Source organism: Pocillopora damicornis, chromosome 13, assembly GCF_964200805.1.
Source record: "Pocillopora damicornis chromosome 13, jaPocDami1.2, whole genome shotgun sequence".
NCBI lineage: Eukaryota > Metazoa > Cnidaria > Anthozoa > Scleractinia > Pocilloporidae > Pocillopora > Pocillopora damicornis.
The window spans coordinates 16,578,593-16,601,886 of NC_142682.1; the positions used below are offsets into that span (position 1 = coordinate 16,578,593).

At 39.3% G+C, this 23,294-nt stretch overlaps 2 protein-coding genes across 2 annotated transcripts; one reads left to right on the top strand and one right to left on the bottom strand.

The window, feature by feature from the left end:
* The first annotated feature begins 41 nt into the window (after positions 1-41).
* LOC113681104 (gem-associated protein 5) lies at positions 42-22,191 on the top strand. The gene is made up of 27 exons (XM_089192205.1): positions 42-373; positions 1,357-1,411; positions 2,033-2,159; positions 2,655-2,794; positions 3,379-3,613; positions 4,599-4,743; positions 5,679-5,891; positions 6,282-6,367; positions 6,948-7,021; positions 7,638-7,765; positions 8,009-8,082; positions 8,405-8,532; positions 9,266-9,346; positions 9,938-10,086; positions 10,686-10,860; positions 11,313-11,774; positions 12,229-12,363; positions 13,032-13,157; positions 13,247-13,384; positions 13,782-13,929; positions 16,682-16,801; positions 16,892-16,976; positions 17,480-17,605; positions 18,401-18,551; positions 19,271-19,464; positions 19,828-21,084; positions 21,637-22,191. Exons 1-27 carry the CDS (start codon positions 65-67, stop codon positions 21,844-21,846), a joined length of 5,271 nt encoding a protein of 1,756 aa, XP_089048331.1. The 5' UTR covers positions 42-64; the 3' UTR covers positions 21,847-22,191.
* Positions 14,364-15,795, bottom strand: LOC149035723 (caveolin-1-like). The gene is made up of 2 exons (XM_089192212.1): positions 15,573-15,795; positions 14,364-14,838 (listed from the first exon to the last, which is right to left on the bottom strand). The coding sequence occupies exons 1-2, from the start codon at positions 15,657-15,659 to the stop codon at positions 14,500-14,502; spliced, it is 426 nt and encodes a 141-aa protein (XP_089048338.1). The 5' UTR covers positions 15,660-15,795; the 3' UTR covers positions 14,364-14,499.
* Positions 22,192-23,294: the final 1,103 nt, after the last annotated feature.

Here is a 23,294-nt window from a genome sequence, read left to right on the forward strand (position 1 = left end):
ATCTTTGGTGGCACCACCATTAGTGCCAGTCTCTCTACAGCATTTTCGCGGTTTCTATTCCAACATGGCCGACGATGCGTCGAAGTTCGTTCTTCTCGCATCCCCTAACTGGTATTGTAGTACTGTGGCAGACTGTAGTTTGAACAGTGTTTATGCGTTTGGTGCTAGAAATTGCGTCTATCTTTTGGACGTCAGCTCGGTGTCGCCTGTTTTTGAGGGTCAACTTGACGGCCACGTGGAGCGTGTGACAAGTGTGTGTTTTTCCAAACACAAGCTTCACGCGAGTTTCCTTGCTAGCGGTTCGGATGATAAAACAGTGAAAATTTGGGACGTAGGGTCAAAGCTTGCACTAATGGAACATAAGGCGCACAACGTACGTATTTTTATTTCCACAAAATTATAATCCTGTAAACATATTTGGTATTATTTATTACGGCTGATTTGATTTACTCCATGAACAGCTGAATTCATTGAGCTGAATTGATCTTGAAACTCACCTTCGCTTCTTTCCTGTTTTCATGGCATAGCTTGAGTTTCAGAACAACGATATGACCCAAATGTGACTATAGAAGCTATTTTTTTACAGCTAACAAATTTCCTCCTTAGTATCTTCTGAATTTTGGTCAATGTTTATATTAATTTATTTGTTTATTTATTTTTCGGATTGAGCTATGTGAGCTTGATGAAACATTACCCCATCAAACAGCCAGAGCTATGTCTCTTGTTTCTTGCATCTCTTCTCCTTGCTAACTCTCACAGTTAGATTCTATGTGGACAGGGCATAGCTGTTTAACCCTCAACCCCTAAGAGTGATTATCATCTAATTTCTCCTTACAATATCACCCTTGAATCACACACAAAGGTTACAAGAATAAAAGAAATGATCACCAACTAAGAAGCTTTTGATTGTTAGGCAAATTCTCCTATATGAGAATATGAATACTGACCAGTGGGTGTAAAGGGTTAACATCTGCATCTGCACCAGGCTTGAGTGTGAAAAACAGATTTTGAATCTTTTTTAAAGTTTGATTTTCCATTCTGTTGCTTTTAGGCATTGTTTTCCTCGCCGTTTTTCTTTTACAGAACAATATTTTAAAAAAAATTTCTCAACAACAAAATGCCTCAATTTTAAATACCAGTGCCCTTTTTTTTTCTTGAAAATTCCCTGAATTTTAAACCTTGTGTGACATGTCATTGTTCAGCTCTGCCTATAGACATTAATATATAAATAGATGAGATGAGAAATGTATGGATGACATGATGTTATGTACAACTGCATACCAGAATCTTCTAAGAAACATTACCTTTTTCCTTAATCTAATTGATGATAATATCCAGTATTCCTTTATCTTTTAGGCTAAAGTGACATGCCTTGCTTGGTCTCCTGTTGTTACAGATCTTGTTATCTCAGGTAAGAGAATCCTGCACATATAATGTGTTGAAAAAATTTTCTGAATGGAAATAATCCTTAGAGATTGGTAACATTGCTATTTGACCAGAATAGCTCACAGAATAGTTCACAGAATAGCTATGATTTTGGTGAGCAAGTGTTTAGTATTTTCTTCGTGAAAATTATAGCTGCCATCTTTGATTTTTCTTAGTGGCAGAAGGCTGGGGAGAGAAAGACTCAAAGAGTGAATGATGGTCAAAAGGAAGGAGAGGGGAGTGGGAGAGGCAATAAATATTTTCCCAGAGTTTGCTTGTATACTTGGTGCCTACAAATGGTCTTGAGTTCTGTGATTGAATCACTTGAACTTGGACACATTTACATGTATATGTTCTTGAATTATGTTCCTGTAGGCAGAGAGGGTGTAAATCAGGAACAGGGATCAAAGAATTCTTGGGCTACTTTACAGCATTATCTGGTCAAAAGTAGATGGCAGAGCCATCAATAACTTTTTTTCATTAATCACATGTATTGCTGTTTCCTTAAGCCATATCTTCCTATACCTGACCCAGTTAAACATACAATATTTTTGAAGTTCATACAGTTGACACCCTGTTTTGAAAATTTGTGTACCATTACTTACAGGTGATGAAAAAGGTTCTATCATTGCATGGAGGTATACAGAAGAAAATCTGTTTGAAGCTTGTCCAGTCCAAGATCATATTTTTTCTGTAGCTCTTTCCTATATTTCGCAAAGTGAAATAGCTGTCGGGTGAGTTCAAACAGATTGGAGAAAATTTTACAGGTTTTTTTTTTGTCTTGGTCTCTTAAACCATAAGCTTGTTTAGATTTTAAGTAGTGGTCTCCATCAAAGTGGTCCTTTGCATTAATCCTTCACCCTCTAAAGAATGTCCTGTTGTGCACAGTTTCATTCAGTTGAGGAAAGTTCTGTTTGTTTTTGCACACTCCATCTGATTTCAGACAGTTGGTAATTTATTTTAAGAACGAACTCTGGGTAAAACGATTAGAATATTACAAGCTTTGAACCTCCTGAACTGCAAATAATTCATGCTTAATAATTTTGCAACTTCATGGTTTTTTATTCAAATTTTTTCCAATTTTTTTCATTCTGATTTCACCTGTTGAAGACTGCAGTTCAGGCAGTTGATAGCTTGTAACTTTTTAAATGTTTTAGCCAGAGATCATTCTCAAAAAATGGTTTATTAAAGACAGTTTTAGTAAATTTCAGATTATTATTATCTTGTAGGTACAAGAGTGGTCTGATCGCTGTTTTGAATGTTGATACAAGCAGAAGGAGTTTTTCGTTAGTGCACAAACTGCAAGGACATTCTAGTGAAATTCACAGTCTAGCCTGGTGTCCAGCACCTAAGGGAGACATTGACTTTGGTAAATTTTTATATTAACCATACAGTATATTGTGTAGATCAATAAAATATTCCTGCTACAGGTGGAGTTGCATCTCATTCCCAGAGAAGAGAGGGGGCAGCAGTATTCCTATTGATGGGTTGCCTGGCAGTTGCGAGTTTACATTTTTACAGAGGGGATTTATTAAATAAATCATATTTAATTAATAATCATTATTGTAGTAGGACTGAGTGGAGTCCAATTCTGTCTGTAATCATACAAGTGATCAAAAAAAATTGGACAACTTCACAAGTCCAATTTGTTTATCACTGCAAGAGTCCAAATTGTTAATCATGAGTATGATCACTGACAGAATTGGACAACACAAAGCCCTGTTACTTGTTAATCAACATTATGACATAATTTGAGAAAAAGAAACTAGACACCCGTTATATGTCCTCTTGCATAGGTATGACTCATCAACTGTCCTATTACATTGTCCCATTGCAAGCATGATGTGTATACTTTCCTATTAGTTCTCAAATTGGGCTGGCGATTACTAATCACATTAGAGAATTTTGTTATAGTATTAACTAGAGGGTTTATAAGACATGCATTATTTTAAGGTCCTATACAAGACAAGGTTTCAGCTGCTGAAGGACACTTGATAGTGTCAGGTTCAAGGGATCAGACAGTCAGGTTATGGAATGCAGCACAAGGCAAAGTTCTGTCCATTAAACAACTGCCTAAAAGATCATCACGAAAGGACAAACATGATTCTTATGGCCCTAGAGACAGATTGTGGGTCAGTGTTTGCTGGCCTGCTGCATCACCAGGCCATGTTATTTCTAGCAGTCATGGGTAAGTTAGTTTGCAGAATCAGTGAGCAGGAGGAAATCCTTTGAAAGAAGGAAAATTTGATGCAGGTGATAGTTATGCACAAGAAACTGGAAAAATGTGTTGAAAAGTATGCCTGGTTTTCTAACCTGTCTGTGATGAGTTTCGTGAGAAATGAGTGAACTCTTGAACAGCTATTAATAATGATACTATATTGTGAAAATTATGAAAAGTATTTCTGAAACTTAGATCCTATTTGTTTGCTTGGCCTAAGATCTTGTAGTAAACAGATTTCAAACAAATGACTGTTCACCACTTCAGTTATCTTGTGATAAGAATACATGAAAGTCATATATTTGTACTGCGGAAAATACATTTTAAGCAAATGAAGATCATCGCAGTATATACTCAACTTAAGCAGTTGAGAAATAAGGCTTATATACCCGTAGATGGAGAAGGTGTGATAAGAATACATGAAAGTCATATATTTGTACTGCGGAAAATACATTTTAAGCAAATGAAGATCATCGCAGTATATACTCAACTTAAGCCTTATTTCTCAACTGCTTAAGTTGAGTATATACTGCGATGATCTTTATTTGCTTAAAATGTATTTTCCGCAGTACAAATATATGACTTTCATGTATTCTTATCACACCTTCTCCATCTACGGGTATATAACGAACTCACAATTGACCAGCTCCCAGTTGGCTTGATAGCTCAGTTGGTTAGAGCGCTGCACCGGTATCGCAGAGGTCATGGGTTCGATTCCCATTCAGGCCTGAATTTTTTTCAGGCCTTATTTCTCAACTGCTTAAGTTGAGTATATACTGCGATGATCTTCATTTGCTTAAAATTCAGTTATCTTGTTTTCTCAGCTCAGTTGGTAGTGGAGCACTACAGCGATATCGCAGGGGTCATGGGTTCAAATCCCAGGGACACAGCATTGTTAAGTTAAACAAAATTGTTATCTATGCCTTAATTTGTTTTTACATAATCTGGTGCATAGTGGCGAAATTTTGTTGTGGGATCTCAGCAAGAATGAAGGAAGAGCTCAATGCCAAACATTTGGCGTGGGCCACTCAAGAATTGTGTTTAATATCAGCTGTGACATTTCTGGTATAAGAGTGCTGACTGCCTCCATGGACAGACAGGTACAGTACTCATTTTATATCACTGGTGCAATACATTGCTGTCTCTAATTGTCTTTTACCATAAATGTAAGTTTTTAGACTTCACGTGGTAAAGGGTGTACATAGCTCGTAAAACAGGTGTATTGTCATCATATTGTCATCATCATTATTATATTCTCATCATCATTATTATTGTTGATATTATTGTTATTACTAATGTAGTGTTATTACTACGAGGCAAAGGCAAAGCACGAGTCATACGCGTAAGGAAGAGGGAGGAAATATAACAGAGCCCCTTGCCCTTCGCGAATCGCCTGTGCGCCCACCTCGTGCCTATCGCCGGTCACCTAGAAAACGCAAAAAAAGAAATGACGCCTGTTTTTCTGTCTAGGGTGTATCTACCTAATTCTTCCTTACCAGGGGGTGTTTAATCGGTAAAACTAGAATGGGCGCGAGTTCCAAATCGCGTGTACAAATGCGTCTGTCTTCTCCTCGTCTCCCGTCCAACGTGACGCTCTCTTCGTGGATTGACGAAAATTACGCTTTGGTTTCTCGGCACAGTCCATTATTTTGTGGTGCTATTATGTAAACGAAAACAGATTAACGTTAGGATACTAGCGTGAATTCGCATGGAAGAAAAAGTTGCCCTGCTATCATGTAAAAAGAAATCCTTCAGTAGAAATGGTTGGTAGACAGGAAAATTGTCTTGCACTATGTACAGCAAATTGATAATCAAACCTAGACAGTAGAAACCACTGATTCAGAGGACATGATGGTAGTCTTAAGACTACCATATTATTCACAGTAGTCAAACACAGTTCTGTTCCTCTTTAAAACTGGCAGAGATTGAAAGTCAACATCACAGCCCAGTTCGTTCATCATCTAAGCGAAAAAGTAAAAAACAGCAACAATTATCACATGGCCACACTAATCTTTCACTTCTCTCCATACCTCAGATTGTTATCTGGGATCCTCAACAGCTACGAAGTTTACAAACCCTCCCTACCCTTGGTGGCTTTGCTTACTCGCTGGGCATCTCCCCCCTGGATCCTGGTACTGTAGGAATAGGAGTAGGAGACAACATGCTTCGAGTTTGGCAAACAACCTCATCTGCTGGACCTTATGAAGCTTTGACTGTTTGGCAAGGGATCAAATCTAAAGTGATGGTGGTAAGTATTTTTAAACTAAACTCTGTTAGGAAGTTTTATGCCAGGCGTTTTCTGCATATCTTCAATGCTCAGAACGTGAGCAAGGTCAGGTGTTTGGGGGGGGGGGGGGGGGGTATTTTTCCCCAGGCTCTTCAACGCTGGTTTATCATAAGTAATCCTACCGCCCTTAACGTTTTATTAGTCTTTGCTAACAGTTGGCAAGTATTCATATGTACCCCTGAGTGGAGAGGGACATTGTGAGATTACTGTGTTCAATGTAACAACGCAATGCCACGGTCAGGGTCGGGACTTTAATCCAGACCTCATGCTCCGGCCTGAATCGAGCGCACTAACGGTCGGACTACCGCTGTGAGAGAGATTAGTTGTGATTCCATTTCTGTGTTTTTGCAGGTCAAATGGCATCCAAGCAAGGAAGGCTTGTTAGCGTTTGGAGCAGATGATGGACAAGTTGGGGTTTATAATATAATTTCAAAAAAGTGTGTGTCCATGTTGATTGAGCATTCTGTGTGTGTTTTCCTCTCTCTGCTGGTCTCTTCATGCACACCCAGTTAATCTACTTACACTTGAACCAGGCTAACTCAGAGTTGGAGATTCTTTTTTCTCTCCAAAAAGGAATTCCTTGAAGCACAGGGATAGAAATTCCTGGCTCGAATTTTACATTATGCATGGGTAACTGGACACTGGTCATTATTTTACTGTGACAAAATTAGCTTCTACTAATATTGGTACGTTCTTATACAAGATATACAGAAAGGAAATATCTTTCAAACTTTATTATAAACCAAACTAATCAAGGCTGTTGGCATGATCTTCGAACTTCGAAAGTAGACTGTCATAAATTTGAATGAAGTAATTTGTAAAAATCGTTCAACTTCCATTTACCGTAACTCGCTGTATTAAGTTTCAGATCTCTTGGTTTTCTTTTGTTTTTGTTTTTTCTCCAAAGCGCACTTTACACCAAACGGGATCTAGGCCCATCTCTTCAAAACTCTTGTGGTATAGCTGATAAGACAATTATTATAATATGTTTCTGTATCTTCCTTCAATTTCCTCCAGGTTAGATAGCTCTTCAACATACCACAAGAAGACAGTGTATTCTCTGTCTTGGGGCCCTCCCTGCCCCGCGGAAGGTACCTTTTTGTTTTTGTATGGTTACTTTAATATTTTATCATATTTTTAAGTTCTACGCTCCTAACAAAAGTGTAAAAACTTTCTCTAGTCTACGACTTTGCTCCAAATGTATCATCATTTCCAAAAAGGATCCTTTCGACTTGGCTTATTCTTACAGTCTACAGGATTCTTGTCATCTATGAGCCTGCTATGTTGCCCACTGGCCCGCTTATCGCATGGCTGTGGTTTAGAGCCGTTCGGGGGACCAAGATATTTTCTTCGTCACTTGTTCCTTGAAAGTGCTTCACGTCTTTCTTTAGCAAAACATATATTGATATTCAAAACATATACACAACTGGTGCTTAATGGTTGTAAATTGGTGAGACAAGAAATCTTCGCCTAAACAAACATCGGCTGTATTTATATTGTGCGGTTTGGTTTGGAAAGCCCAAGCTAAAATTCTAAGGAGTTTATATTTTTACATCTACTAAGCCAAACTGGAATTTTCTGAGACTTGCGTTGAAGTAAGGTTTAGATATATATCTTCCAGATTGATTTCTGCAGAAATGATTGAAGAGCGAGCATGTTGTGTGACCAATTTCTGAAAATGTTTTTCTCTTTTTCTTTTTATCGTAGGTGATGGTGACACACTAAACCTGTACAGCTGTGCAGGAGACGGAAGTGTCCTTGAGCACAAAACAGGACATTTTATGGATGATGCAGTAGATGTGAATGCTTTAATACTAAAAACAAATAACCTCAAGGTATGCGTGGATTGAAACATTTCACTGCTTCTTCCGCTAGAGTTTAATTGTGATACTAGTAAAACGCAACTTCAAAGGTCCGTGTGTCCGTTGATTTTGATGCAAAATGAACGATGTTGGACTTGTGGTCTTGTTTGTCAAACTAAAGAGAAGAGCACGTTTGGATAGCTGTTTGTGTTTCTATTGTAATATGTTTTATTCTGGCGAAAATATTGGTTTTTTTTTTTGTATTTTCACTTACAGCACAAGCCGTTTGGTAGAACGGATGTTTCATGGAATCCAGATGGTTCCGTGATGGCTTTGGGAAATGAAGATGGGTGAGTCAGGCATCAATTTATATCCCTTGAAAAACGCTTAAGACAAAGCTGATGCTGAGGCAGAAGCTGTTCCTAATCCTAATCCTAATCCTGAAAAATACATTGATAAATCTATCTTCAAGTGGCGCCATTTTCATTAATTGTTCATGGTACTCTACATTAAATGCGCTGTACAGTACGAATTTAAATGATGATAATTAAAAATGTTTTAACTATTACGATGTAATTTAAAATAGTCGCATTACAATTAAAAACGAAAGCCCTAAATAAAATGCGTCACATTGTAATTTTTATGATTATTATTATTGTCATTCACTTTTAGTTCGATTGAATTGTATGTTCCACCGGACTTGCAACAAGTTGGGATGATTATCACGCACAAAAAGAGCATCACTACTCTTATGTGGCATCATGGTCACGGCGAACTAACTGCAGTAGTAAATGGCAAAGGTAAACTAAAGTCTTCATCTTCATGCTTGCGTGTATTGTTGGTAAAGTCAGATGAGACATTCTCGCATCTCTACCGAGGCTTAACCTGGTTTGTGTAATCGTCAGACCGTGATGCGGATTGCATTACCCCTTTAGAGTGGGATGCATAAGTCAGGAATTATTTGTTATGTCTGTATTGAAGTTATTGGTACCCATGTTATCCGGTAGTACAAGTACGTGATTCAGTTAAAGGATGAGAGGAATAGGACATTCTTATGGCCACCCGTGTGCTGTTTGCGTGTGTTTTACCCAAGTGAAAAATTTAATGGGTGCGAAAATCAGAAATTATGAAAATAAAAACGTGACTTGCGATATACGATAATCAAATGGTCTGATAAGGTGATTTGAGTACCTTGACACTTACGTCATCAACCCTATAACTCCCAGACGAGATTAGCATGTAACTTCTCCATACATTTTCATTGCATTGTCCAGCAGCCAGGTAATGACAATAGAAACGCTAGTAGGTCATTTCCGAATTACCTTTTGTCTATTTTTCAAAATGAGGCCTGGTGCTCAACCATTCGTATGAAAATGAATTTAATTTGCATGTGAATGAAAACTTATTAGCACATGAAAGGATGAGCACCAGGACTCGTTTTGAAAATGAGGCCAACTTTAATTCGGAAAAGGCCTATCGTCCCAACTCCCGGAAGTGAGAATTTCAAAGAAAATCGCTTGTGTTTCTTTCTAGGTAGTGTTAGTTGCAAGTATTGGTTAGCGTCAGGATCCAATGAGTCTACCATTCATGTCCATGACCTCAGCAATATGTTGGGTACGTAGCGGGTTACTTTATTAGACGTGAAAAAATTGCATGGTCTGTTATGTCTCTTCGTTCACTCGCTGTTTCGTGATCAAAATTTATTCCCTTTTTGCAAAGCATTCCAACCATAGACGTGGTCGTACTATGAGGTTTAGGTCTGGATTCACTCACTCCGTTCTGATTTTGATAGACAACTAATTTATCCAGTAAACGCGTTGTCCCCGACCTCCCCTACGATCTCTACCACTCCTTAAAGTCGTCCTATTGTCATCTGTTCATATTTATGGGAAGTGGTACTAACGCGCAAATTTTTAATTGAGTACATGGAGTGATCAACATTATTCAAAATAGCGTCCGTCCTATTTAACCGTACGCTAGAATTATCAAGTTGGATTTTCCGTCTTCTCGCTTCATCCTTGATCGAAAGACACCTTTATCAGTGGACCACACAAACGAAGAGGAAATAGGCAAAGACTACACAACTGGAAAGAAAAGGACAAACCCTTGATTCAACATGCTTCTCTCCTGCCGCCTCTTCATCATAATAACTCTTCGCTCCCTCTTCTCTCGTTTTCTCCTAACGTAAGACATTACTTCATACAGATGATTTGTCCAGTCCTACCGCCCACGCGGCTCCCATCACCGAATGTTTCCGTAAGCTGTCGGGTCATTCGGGAAGAATCACTGATTTGAATTGGAGTCCACATCAGTCGGAACTACTTCTTTCTTCGTCGTATGATGGAACTGCTCAGGTAAATGAGACCCGTGATCAGATCCGTATCAAAGAGCAGAGTTGGTCTCACCGTTCAGATAAGGAGATTTGTTTTTCCTTCGGCTGTTCTTAATGTGTAGTACATAGAAATGAAGTTATTCAGGTTAGTATGTCTGCGGACTCTGTACAATAATGAGAGCAGACTGGTTCTGCATATGCAAATTATTTATTATGCCGTGTGTAGGAAAATCGATATGTCGCCAAAGATAGTTGCTACTCCAGGAATCGATAATTATGTGTCTCACCTCGTTGTTAACCAACAGTTTGAACGATCTTTGTGTCACTCAGGTGACATAAATATCACTGTTACTAATGGAAACTTGGATCAATGTCAGTTTTGTTAGCAAATAAGCACCTACCCTTCCCCTAACTCAACATTAACCCTAACTTGTTATCAATTGACTGTTGTTGAGTTAGGGGCGGGCTAGGTGCCACCGTTGCTTAGATACTGACCATGATCCGAAAACTTTTAAAGTTTGTTCGATGCATCAATTTTTCGTTATTGTTGTAATAAAAATAATTGTAAATAGTTTTTTCTCATCTTCCCAAGTCAGTATTCTTTGTACTTCCCGTTCGTAGGTTTGGGATGCGGTTAAAGGAGAAGCTTTGTACAATTTCCGTGGCCATAGCAGCCGTGTGATGTGTGTAGTGTGGAGTTATCTGGATCCTGATTTGGTATACAGTGGCGGAGAGGACGGCACTGTGCGACCTTGGAGACCTTCACTACAGCAGCATCGGCAGCCACCTGTCTCGGGTAGGTGGAGGTGGACGGAATTTGTCCGACAAGGTTTATAGATTCAGCGCGCTGCTAAAGGTTTTCACTGATTAGGAATGGCTCGCCGAGGCTGAGCCACCCAATGTCAGATTTACAGATACGAACCGAATTCCGGCAGAGGTGTTTCATGGAAATTTGCTGAAATTTTTCCGAAAGCGGCCTTTTTCTTTGCTATTTTCATCTGCGCCGCCATCTGCTGTTCTTCCACTTTTCGCTTATCCACTCGCCACTAGTCATTTCCTCTGACGTCCCATCCTTCAAGCCGGTGGTATGTTTTGAGTCCGCCAAAATACAAAAGAAGCTCGCCATTCCAAACCTCCTGCAGCCAGAAAAAGGGGTTTAAGATACCAAGGTTTTTTAACCTTCTCATATCCGTTGTTGTGGAACATGTTGTGGTTAATATCGATCATTGTCACTTATTTTTCACGCAGACAAGAAAACGAGCCATTCAGCAAGTAAGTCCTCCAAAAGCAAGAAGAACAAGCAAAAAGGAAAAGGGAAAACTCCGTCAGACAACAAGGAAACATGGCGACACCAGCCAACGTCCAATCTTGAGCACACTAGCACTCTTGAAAAACAAGCTAGAGCAGACAGCTTCAGTGATCATTCTCAGGAACCGCAAATTATCTCACCCACCTCTACTTCAGAACCTAAACCTCGAGTAAAGGAAAAGGAAGAAAAACCTAGCGTTAGCTCCGAGAGTGAAGCAGTTGGGAAAGAGCCGGTGATGAAAACAGAAGAAGCGCAAAATAGTAATGGCAGAACTGAGTCGAAGGAGGGTGTAGTGGCAGAAAATGAGTCGTTGGACATTTACAATACATGCTGTTTGGCGGAAGAGAAGAGGCCTGATGTTGTTTTGAAACAAGAGAAAGTGATTCCCTTAAGATCTAAAGGTAAGTTGGACGTGACGTATTCTCTTGTTTCTTTTTTGTTTTGAGTTGAAAGGTGATGCGATTAAATTTTCAAATGTTTGTTAATATATTATGCAGCATTTTTGTTGTAAGTCGTTATAAAATTGTCGAATTGTCAATCGTTCGCTTCGTTTCTCATTGTGTGATGAATCTTAAAAACACGTCTTTCGGGTCATTTAAGTATTCACTTGAAGCTCTGTTAACGGATACTTTGGTGACCACTTAATTTACTCTTAAATTACCTTTGATAAAATACTGTGTGAACCTTCCCAATAAAATACATGTGCTTTCACTCTTGTTTAGCTGTTGCAGACATTTTCTTTGCTTCACAAGGATGCCCACTTGTGTAAGCTTCGACTTCAGTTTTGTTCGTGTAACTTGTTATACCCTTGTATTTTTAATTAACTAACACCGTGGTTTTCGTTTGATTTTACAGTTTCATTAGAAACAACATCATCTTCCAAGAAAAAGAGGAAAGTCAAATCAATGTTTCCGCTCTCTGCTGTTGCGGACAGCAAATCTAAAACAGTGACACGAGAGGAGTGCATTGAACTAGCGAAGATTAACTATGGTAGGCAAGACCATCTTTAACCCTTTAACTCCCAGAAGTGATTAACAAGTAACTTCTCCCTACAATATCCATTCACCATTCAGCAAACAGGTAATGAGAATACTCAAATGCATCAGGTAGAAGTTGTTATGTTGATCTAACTCCAAATTCTCGTAATTTATTTACACGGAAATATGTAGCAGGTAGAGGGGAGAATTAACAAGGGTTGACTCGTTTTCTCACCAATAACTTACAGGAGGAAGCTTTGTTTCTATTTTATTGCTGGTACTTAAATGTAGCGCTTTGTTTAGAGTTTTGAAGTACGGGCTTTGCAACAGATTGGTTTTGTTCACCGTTTCCGTCTCAAAAACGTGCCTATTGCGCCAAACGTCAAACGTCAAACGTCCTCTGCACTGAGGTTTGGTTCACGTTATCCTGGTTCGAGTCTTGATCTTGGTCATTCCGTTGTAGATGTAGCAATGCACAAGATTTTCGCTTCCCTCCTTTTAGAAAATATAAATTTGTAACTGCAAATTGTTAGTGAAGAAATGTCCGGGTCTATAGACTAACATCCAGTTCTAGACGAAGTAACAATACTCTGAGATAAATTCCCTCAAGGTTTGGGCCCCTGTAACCGTGAGATTCCAAGTCACTGATGCAAGGTCGTGATATATTTACTGGTTTGACAGGTCAGGAACAAGGTACACCCAGTTGCGGTAACTCGCCGTCGCATGAAGTAGCGGGATCACAGGAGCTTGTGAACCTCGGGTTGTTTGCTGATAGGCGCAGCGCATACAGGATGTTTACTACGGAAGGTATTTAGATTTATTTAGTCAAATTTGAGAGGTTGTTTTTTTTACGGTTTGTTGGTGACGCGGTTGTTTTCCTCGATCTTGTTGTGTAGGTGAGCATCACAAGGACGGCGGCAACCTTGATTACCAGTTGCAGCTGGAGATCTGGAAAGGAAATCTTAGCGGAGCTTTGCAAATGGCGAATAACAATAACCAGCTTATTGACTGGCTTGTGGCTCTCAGTCCCCTAGGTAAAGAACACTTTAGGGTTTATTACGTGTTTGCTTCCTTCCCTCGATTTGGGTTTTATCCAAAAATAATCCGACCAGTGCCCTATCATATTAACATTTGATTTTCGTTTCAACTCGTCTTGCGCAAATCCTTTACTTTGAAAACCGGCCCATTTCTGTGCATTGTGTTGCTCTCACGTCGCTGAAACTGAAACATCTTTATAGAAACGGGCCGCCTATCCTAATCCAGTTATTTTAAGTATTTCGCTAGGCTTGTCTAGCTTAGAGAGGTCTTTATTTATTTGTCTTTTTTTCATCGTGTAAGCTGGCAAAAGTGTGTTGAAATATGTTTTGACGTCTTGACCTAACTTCTAAAGTCAAGCAAATTTGCGATATTGTAGCGAAAATTCACTTTCAGGTGGGCGTGAAGTATGGATGGCTACAACGCGAGCGTTTGCTGACCAGCTAGAATCGCAGGGTCAGTATCAGCGTGCCGTTTTGTATTACCTAGCGTGCCATGACACGTACAAAGCTATTGACGTATTCAGGAAACAGCACATGTATAGGTAGGTCGGTACAGCACACGGTGTTAACTGGCACTGGTTCACTTTACTGTGCACTTAAAAAAAAATTGTGTCGTTTTTTGTTTTATTTGTGTGAGTGTGCGTGTGTGTTTTTATTTCTTCCTCTCTTTTTTTTTTGTGTCGGGCCGTCTAATACTAATAGTTGCCGAGCATGTGCAGTCTAGGTAGGGTGGTTAACCAGATCGTACAAGGGAACGGGTTGCATCATAAGAGGATAAGCTGGGAGACTTACCTCCCCCCCCCCTAATTTTTACAGTATTCTTAAAGGTTGTCCCCTAACGAGCTATTTTAGAATTTTGTTTTGAACTCCTTTTAAATATCACGGGTACACAGACCTGTTGTGTAACTTGGATGTTTTCGTTCAGAATGATTTGACACAGTCTCTTCTTTATGCAATTTTAAGTTCACTCGCGTCATTGGTTCTATGAATATACGCGCATTTATTTAGGAAATGCAGTTAATCAGGTAGTGGATAACCGGAGCATGAGAGGCAAACTTACAAAAACATTACAAAAACGAAACTTACAAAAACATTACCAAGTTAACAAGTTACTAAACCGTTTCAGTCTTGACATGAATTCTAGAAAAGATTTTCCCAATTGAGTAGAAACAAGGGTCGCAAAAATTCTTGATGCAGTATGCAAAGATCCTGCCGAAGCACTCCAATCTTATCAGCCACGCCTTAACACAAGGCACCACACACCAAACGTACTCGAACCCGATACAGGCAAAGTAGCAGCCAAAACAGAATGCCAGTGGACCCCCAAAGATGAGCGTCAACCAAAAGTAGCAGCCGTTTTTAGTGATGTTGTACGTTCTAGAGGCGCAATTGTGCAGGTTCTTGTGGGATTGAAATCCTTCAGGTTCAGCTATCAAATCCGTGAAATCCACCTACGGAAAAAATTAAGAACTTTTTCAGTGAAGCAATTTAATGAAAAAGTGCACAAACTTCCCAATTAGAGCCCTGTCGTCGCTAGAATTGCCATAGAATCCATGGTTTCCTAGTGGTTGTAATTTTCAAAATGTTCTTTTAAGCCAAAGTAAATAATAGCAGTTCCCGTAATATAATTTTTATAAATTATTGAAGCTTTTTCATGATAATCCCGGTGTTACGATATACGTTAGTCTCTCTAGCAGACGTTGTTGGAGTTTGTCACGCAGCGCCTACGGAGGGAGTATGTAGTGCGTGACAGGTGCAATGCGGCAAACGCTTGACTCGTGTCTAGGGAGGGTTGTATTTTTCAGTGAAACCAATCGCATCTTATAATTTCATATGGCAACAACAAACAAATCGCGCTCTATTTGAAATTCTACTTCATGATAAAGGTAGCGTTGAATTGCTGAGTACGTATCGAATGGCGCAAACCCATGAATAAACCAAAATGTAAACTTCTGATTTCTAGCAGATTTTATAAGAGCCGGTGAACAGTGCTTTTATGAGGTTTATCAAGACTTCACTCGCCCCCCTTCCTCCTCCCTGCCCTTATTGGAATCGCAGGACTCTAGTTAAGTATTTGTTACGTCCTATTGCGACTTGCTTTCACAACATTCTGGCGAATTATCTTAGATAATTCGTTGGATTTGCAAGTTACTCTAAAGTTGACGAAAGGAAGCAACAAGTTTACCTTTAAATAGGAGTTAATACCCGTAGGGTCACGATCTCCCATGTCTAGAATGATAGGTTCTTGGGATCTTGTGTTCCTATCTAACATCCTGGCATAAAACGTTTCACTAAGCTTTGGAAACTGTCTCTGTCTGTGGGTAGCAGATAGACAGTTTGTAAAATGAAGACAATATAACTGTTTCCGCGTTTAGCCGATTAGTGGTCATTAGTCTTTTCGAGCTGACATTTCACTGCTCAAGAACAATTACCAGAATGGTTTTGATGCAATTAGAATAGAAAGTGTCTCGCTATATTGGTTACTTAGGTGGGCCAAGCGTGAACTGTCCATAATGAAAGTGTCCCCCACAGAGCGAGATTATTGATGCGGGTTTCGGATATAAATGCTAATTTCAAAATGACAGCGCCTCCCGTTCGAAACCTCAAATGTTTTGAATTCGCCATGGCGGTTTAACAACGATCTTTTGACAATTTATCATCTTTAAATGAATGACCGGTGGTTTAACAACGATCTTTTGTCAATTTACCATCTTTGAATGAATGACCGATGAAGTGTTTTATTTCCCGCTGACGTAACACGGCAGTTTTTTACTTATTTCAGGAAATATTAACTTCACCCATTATGCACACATACATTGAGTTTTATGGAACGTGACATGAAGATGCACTAAGGCAGGCGTTAGCTTTTCTATGGTGTTTTCTAATATTTCCTATACCTGACCTATATTCTCGTGGAATTTTTGAAAAGCAAACAAAATTCTCAAAAATGATGCAAGTGTAGCATCTTCAGCCTATAAAAGTTACCTAAGGACAATTTGCGCGAAGACACTTGCCCCAGGTCGCCGCTCCATCTCCTCTCATCAACTGCTCTGAGTAGTATTAAAAGTTTGAATGCTGTCAGTTTTTGTTAAGGTCTACGAACACAAACAGAAGTTTGGAAAGAATTTCTGGGAGAGCGGGTTGTTAACTTAGGCTAGTTATCTCTCACATGATTTAAACGCATTTTTTGTTCTATATCTTATAAGTATGCATAAAAGGGTACGTCGTTTGTCAAGAATGGTATATGATTATAAACCACGGGTTTGTTAGTTTTCAACCTTTTGCTCTTTTCAGGGAAGCTATCGCATTGGCCAAGGTGCGGCTTTCACCTTCAGACCCAGTCCTTTTTGACTTGTATAGCACGTGGGCCAGGAAACTAGAAACAGACAATGCCTTTGAACAAGCAGCTAAATGGTAAATTGATAGTTAAAGCAAGTGAAGAGATATGCAAATTGCTATTCAAATTATACAAAAGATAATAAACGGCAAACTATGTGTTTTTAGTTACTTGGCGGTGCATTCATCATCCGATGCTGTAAGGGTGCTGTGTCGTCGTGGCGATCAGCCTTCTTTGAGGACAGCGCTTCAGGTAAATTAGACAGGCCTCTATAATATCTAAAAGCTAAATTCATTGATTGATCAATAGACATTTTAACATTCCTAAATTATGAATTTACCCTGTTTTGTACTAAATCGTTTTCACGAACCGGTTTGAGAAATTTGTAAATTAAGGTGGAACGTAACCTAGGATTTCGTTGGTTTCCCTTTCGTTGCTCTGTGATTGGTCCAGAAACTCGAAACTCTACCAATCAGATGTTGTACTCAAACCAATAGTCATGTGGTCGGTTAAGGTTTCCTGCGCTTTAAGTCGGTTGCAGTGTCACCAAATTATCTGTCTTTTAACTCGACCTACTTTTTATTATTTTGTTTTTAATAAATGGATGAAGGAAGATAATAACTTTTAGCTTGTGATGGACTAGCATCCTATCCATAAACTCCGGTTGGATGGAGCATTTGACCCGAGTAAAGACTTTGCCTAACCTTTTACTCTGACTCGGGACAATTGCATTCTTGGATACTTCGTTTTTGAAGGTTGCCATAATTTGTGGTGAGTTGGATCTCGTCTCCTCTCTTGCCCCTCGGCTCATACATTCCTATTTGCTGTCGTCCGACTGGCGTGGTTGTCATGATGTTCTGAAAGATTGTCCTGAAGTGGAGGTGAGATTGTGAACTGAAATGTGTTAAGTTTTTCTAAAGGATAAGAACAAACTGATGGCCATGAAATGTCTTGGATAAATAATTGACGAGTCTTAAATGTGATCCTCGTTTATCAAGACTTTCAACGAAAATAATGGGGTTTTTTACTGTCTCCTTTATCTTCAAAAAAGGATTTAAAGGAACCTAGTCTGAATCTGCGCATCGTTTGAAAATTTTACAAAATTGAACCTAATTCTACATGTTCAGTTTTTGGAACAAGTGCGAATCTTCGCCATCGGAACAAATCTTGTTTCTTTTTTCTTCCATCCATTCACTTCTGACTTTTTGTATGTCCTTTTTATTCATTGACATTTGTCTCAATTTAGCCCTTTCATTCCCTGGGAGTGTGATAAATAAGTGACCCTCACCAACCCCCCCCCTCACCCCAACCCTTCCTTCCCCCCCATGATATCAAAACATAAAAAGGTTCAGAGGGTTAACTGTAAGTAATGTATAGCAGACAGGCAGGAGAATTTACATGGAAATCTTGGGATTGAGATTGGCACGATTACCGATCGCTGTTCTGGAATATGAGCCCACGCTCCTGCCTCTCTCGGGGGGGGGGGGGGGGAGGGGGGGTAAGAAAAGACCGGACACGAGAGAGCGGCGGAAATCGAGCCTTGGATTGAAAAGGTTAAAGCTAATCTTTTATGACGCTTAAGTTGACATAAAACTTTGGACTTTGGACTTTGCTTTCTTTAATATCTAGCAGTTTATGACAGTTTTAGATTGCACACTTCTTTCACTTTATTTTAGGCCCACATGTTGAATGTTTGTGTTCACGAGCTTTTGCTTGCGACCCTTGCTGATGAGAAAACAATCCACCTCGATAACGCTTTGGAAGATGGCACGCGTACACACATAAGTTCTATTCTAAGCAGTTGCACAAGTATCAGTGGACCATGGGGTAGGTGAATTTTGGCTTATTAGAGAGCCTCTCGATTGAATTTCGTAAATCTGAATTTGGTATATTTACTTAGATGTCTACCACTTCCCAGTACTTTCTTCCTTTTTCCCCTCCCTTCCCTTTACTTCCCTTCACTTCTCATCATCATCAATCTTTATTTATACACGAAATCATATCATTTTACATGGTCTTCCTAAGAATCGTGTTTAAATTATACTAAAATACTTTAAGAACTATTGACTATAATGTTAAACATACAAAAACAAAATCAAAAACAAAAACTTATATCATTAGTAACAAGGAACTATTTACTCTAATGCTAAAAATACAATACAACACTTCTCTCCCCTTCACTCCCTACTCTTCACTCCCTCCCCTTCCCTTTTCTTCCCTTCTGTTCCTTTTCCTTCCATTTCCCTTCCTTTACTTCCCTTCCCTTTACTCCCAATCCTTTCCTTTCCTTTCCTCCCCTTCCCTTCTGTTCCTATCCCTTCCTGTCCATCTCTTTCTTTCTTTCTTTCATTTTCCCTTCCCTTTTTTTCAGTGAAATCTATTTCTATATCCTATAAACGCCTCTGTTGGTTATCTTCCTATTAGAATGTTCCAGTTCTCATCTATACTAATACTTTTTCTAAATACTAGACGTTTTAGGATTCATTCATTGTCTCGAAATTCTTGAAATATTCCCCACTCTTAAAACATCTCATTTATTCTTTCAGGTAAATATACCGATATCCCTTGCAGCACGTCTTCGTGGATAGCTAATGACCATCCCAAGAAGTGGTTTGTTGTGTGTGTTTTAGAAGCCTGGCATCTTTCTGGTGCATTAAAATCTGGATCATTTGCTGTTCTTTGTGAGTCGATCAAAACTTACTACGAAACTACCTCTACTGGGGCTGATACCATTCCTGAGGTATTTTTTAATGGTACTTTATTTATATTCATTGAGTGCTGAAAGAAATTTTTTTTTTAAAAAAATAAGTTAACTTTTCCGGTAAAACTCTCTTACAGCACTTTCAATTGGCCTCTCTCTCCCTTTCCTATTTAAAGTTACACTGGACGAAATTTTTTATTCGGTTTTTTCGTTTTTCTTCTTCTTTTTTTTTGGTACAAATTTTTTGAATTGGCCAGGTGCAAAGTCGCTCTAGTATTATTTTTTAGTAATGAAGAATATTTCGCATCAAAGGCCTCTCACTTCACCTCGTTTAACGACGAGGCTTCGGCCATCTCGGAAATATCCTTTATCGTGAACTGAATGTAGTATTTTATTGTGCAGATGTTAGCCAAGATCTCCCTAGAGATCACTCTTGGGCTCTTAAAGGCAATTACCGGAAATCTTTACCTGGCATGTCAGTACTGGTTGCAAGCGCTCTCTCATTGCAACAAGAATTGCCTGTTTGGCTTGCAACGGCAATTGTGTTGCATGTTGCTACCACAAGGGAGCGAATCTTTAAACTACTTGCAGCATTTGAGCCAAGACTTGGATATAAATTCTTCTGATGAGCCACAAAAGGTGGAAGACGTACAGGAACTGTTTCGGCATTTCCTTGCGTACTACTACAAGGCTATACTGATTGAAATCTGGTATAGATGCCCTGATGTATTGAGTATTTTCACTTGCAATGACAATATAACAGTCGAAAATGGGGAATGCACAAGCAATGCCGAAAATGGGTCTAATGCCTCTAACGAAGCGCCTTTAGACTCTTCAAAGACATTGTTACAGAAATGTGCGTTAAATATGTTCGAGAACTCTTCGGTGATTTCCGAATATAACCGAACTAATAAGGACGAATCAGTTACCGAAAGGGGCGTTTATGGTACTATCGGTGACGTCGTCGGCAGCGGAGCGTATGAATTAAAGGAACTGTTATCATCGACGAAACGTAATCGAGCTCGGAAACAAGACATGATGACCACTTTAGAAAACTTGAAAACTTTTCTGCTATCAGAACAACACATGAAAATAAACTGTTTGAGAGAGATTCTCACTGACATTCGAAAAGCGATGGTACTGAAGAGATCAAGACAGCTCATGGAGGCGATTTCTACTGACAGCAAAGTAAGCCAAAAGAAGAAGAAAATTAAAACATCAAGTGATCATCTTACTCATTCCAGTCAACCGCAAGGCTTTTTGCCGAGCCGTGGTGAAGGGGATCTAACAAGCGAGACAACCTGCAGGGGTAGTTCAGTTGACCCTGGAGAGTTTACACAGACCACATCAAATGAAGAGTTTGGTTTTGGTGATACTGTCTACTCAGAGTCACGGCCGGAGGAGACTGAGAAAGAGCCAAGAGGCGATGGTCTTTCGGGAAGTGTGAGGGATGAGGAAGCACACAGAGACGAAGAAATGAGTACTGCACGTAAGGGGCTTGGAGCGATTTCAGCGAGTGAGGCAACTGCTGGTAAACTCTCAACCTCAGATGGAAAACTTCCAGTCGATTTAAGATACATAACCAATGAAACGACTTTAGCGTTTCTAATAGAGGAGGAAAAGCGAGCCTTAAACGAGCTCGAGGAGCTTGAATTTAAGGTTTGTGACATTATAATTTTTTGTGTAACTATTGTATGTCGTTGAGTCTGGTCGATGTTCTTCATAACTTATGCCGTTTTCCTTTTTTTTAGATCACAGATCACAGCCGGGGAGGGGGGGAGGGGGGAGACGACGGAGGGGCATTAGTCGTGGCCAACAGAGTATAGAGGAAGCACTGGAGAATATTGACTGCCAATTTACTGCCAATGAGGAGGGGAGGGGAGGGGAGGGGAGGGGAGGGGAGGGGGAATGAATCCTAAGAATATCTTATGGGGGATCAGGTCGATTTTATCGTGACGCAAAAAAAAAACATGCTCCAATCCCCATCCTCTCCTCCCCCCTTCTCATAAATAATGACCGGTTCCTAAGAGCAGCGGGGAAAAAAGCGTGTTGATTTGAGTGTCGGGTTCGGTACATCCGCCGTGAATTTTGTGTTTCAGTCCCTTCATCCATTTTTTTCTTAAATAAGTATGATAATAGAGAACGTTTGTGGCACATCCCTGATGAGTTTAGTCTGCCAGACATTTATTTTTTTTTTTTTTTTTTCTGCAGGATCTCTCATTTCCCTCTCCACTGGAGTCGGCTTTGATAATGGGACACCTTTGCGCATGTTCAGATGGTCTTCCTATTTATGGCGTTGACCTTCGTGAACTGGGAATTCGTGTTGTTCAATGGGCTCAAAGATTTGCACAGACTTGTACTGATCTTAAGGCAATTAGGCGGATTGATAGGATGCACAACTCAAACAGCAAGATTATGTGATATTATAAGGCCGATGAAAATAAAAAACTGAAGGATGCTTCCGACCACTGGTGTAGGTGGCAGATGAGATACAAATTGTGCACGTGTTAAACTGCTGACTAAGGCAAAATAAGGAAATTTAAACCTCTACGCTTCAGAAGAAAATTGTGCCAATGACTAAGGAGCATTTATTACGCTTTATGTTGCATTTTGCTAAGTACAAGCTTTTCTAAGAGAATTTCAGATGTACAACAAATACAATCTGAATTTTTCTAGCTGTTGTGTGAATTGTATGTGATGAGATTCAAGTCTGGTTTATAACACTCGTCGGCATGTTTTGACGAGAAGAAAGTACGTTATGGTGAATTGAATTGAATTGTTAGTCTGGCCCGAACAAAGTACTTTATGGTTAATTTAATTGAACCTTGAGGCTGAGAGGTGAAAATATTTTGCACGGTTGTTATGGGCAGGTGGGTAACTAGGTGACTCTTGAATCCGTGTCCAACATCGTGTCATCCGAGTACAAGAGGGATTATTCAGTTTGATCCTGTTGCTATTATGGATTAAGTCAACGCTGGGTTTTGATTATACCCTCGACCTTTTCAAACTTAAATAATATCATCTGTTTAGAAAATGTCGAGAATTTGAATACACACCAGCTTAGGAACCTTATAACCCATTTCGAACATATTAAATCCCTTTATGGGAGAAAAATTGTTTTCTTTGTTTAGTTTTGCGCCTCAACGTCAGCCTGTGATTTGCTTTTTGTTGTTTTGTTTTTATTTTGTAATCTGTATGTAGACAAAGTATTTCATCGTAGCAACTCAGAAAATTATTAAGTTTAAACCGAAGAAATCAGCGCAAGGATCTTTACTTTTGTCATGACAAATAAAAAATTAAAATAAAAGGAAAAACACGATTATGTACGTGACGTGAAAATTGGGTAGCCTAGGTGCGTTGCTTTCAAATAGGATATTTTTATTTGAACGTGTTCTGTGGTTTGGATAATGAAATTTGTTTTCCGGTAAATAATGGCACGGATATTGTTTGATTTACATGATTTATACCTTAATGGGTTTTTGTCTTATCTTCAATCTCTACATGACTCCCCGCTAATTGTTTGGTGTATTCCTTCGACAAACAAGATAATTCTGATTTACAACTCAGATATTTCCCATTAGGAGACTTTGGAAAGTGGGGAAGGAAGAGATAACTTTGTGATAGGCCTAATAATTGTTACCTGAAATATTATCTTAGGTATCTTAGGTTCTATTTTGGAGTAATCGCAGTTAATCTGATAAGGGAATTGGCAAAATTAGCTCAAGGAGTGCATCTACGTGCGTTTGTGATACGATATCCTTTCTAGATTTACGTGTACGAAGCACGCAATGAAAATAACTCAGAATTATTCCACTATTTCTCGTTATGAAGTTTAAAGGGACGCCATCGTAATGAATGGCTAATTCGTT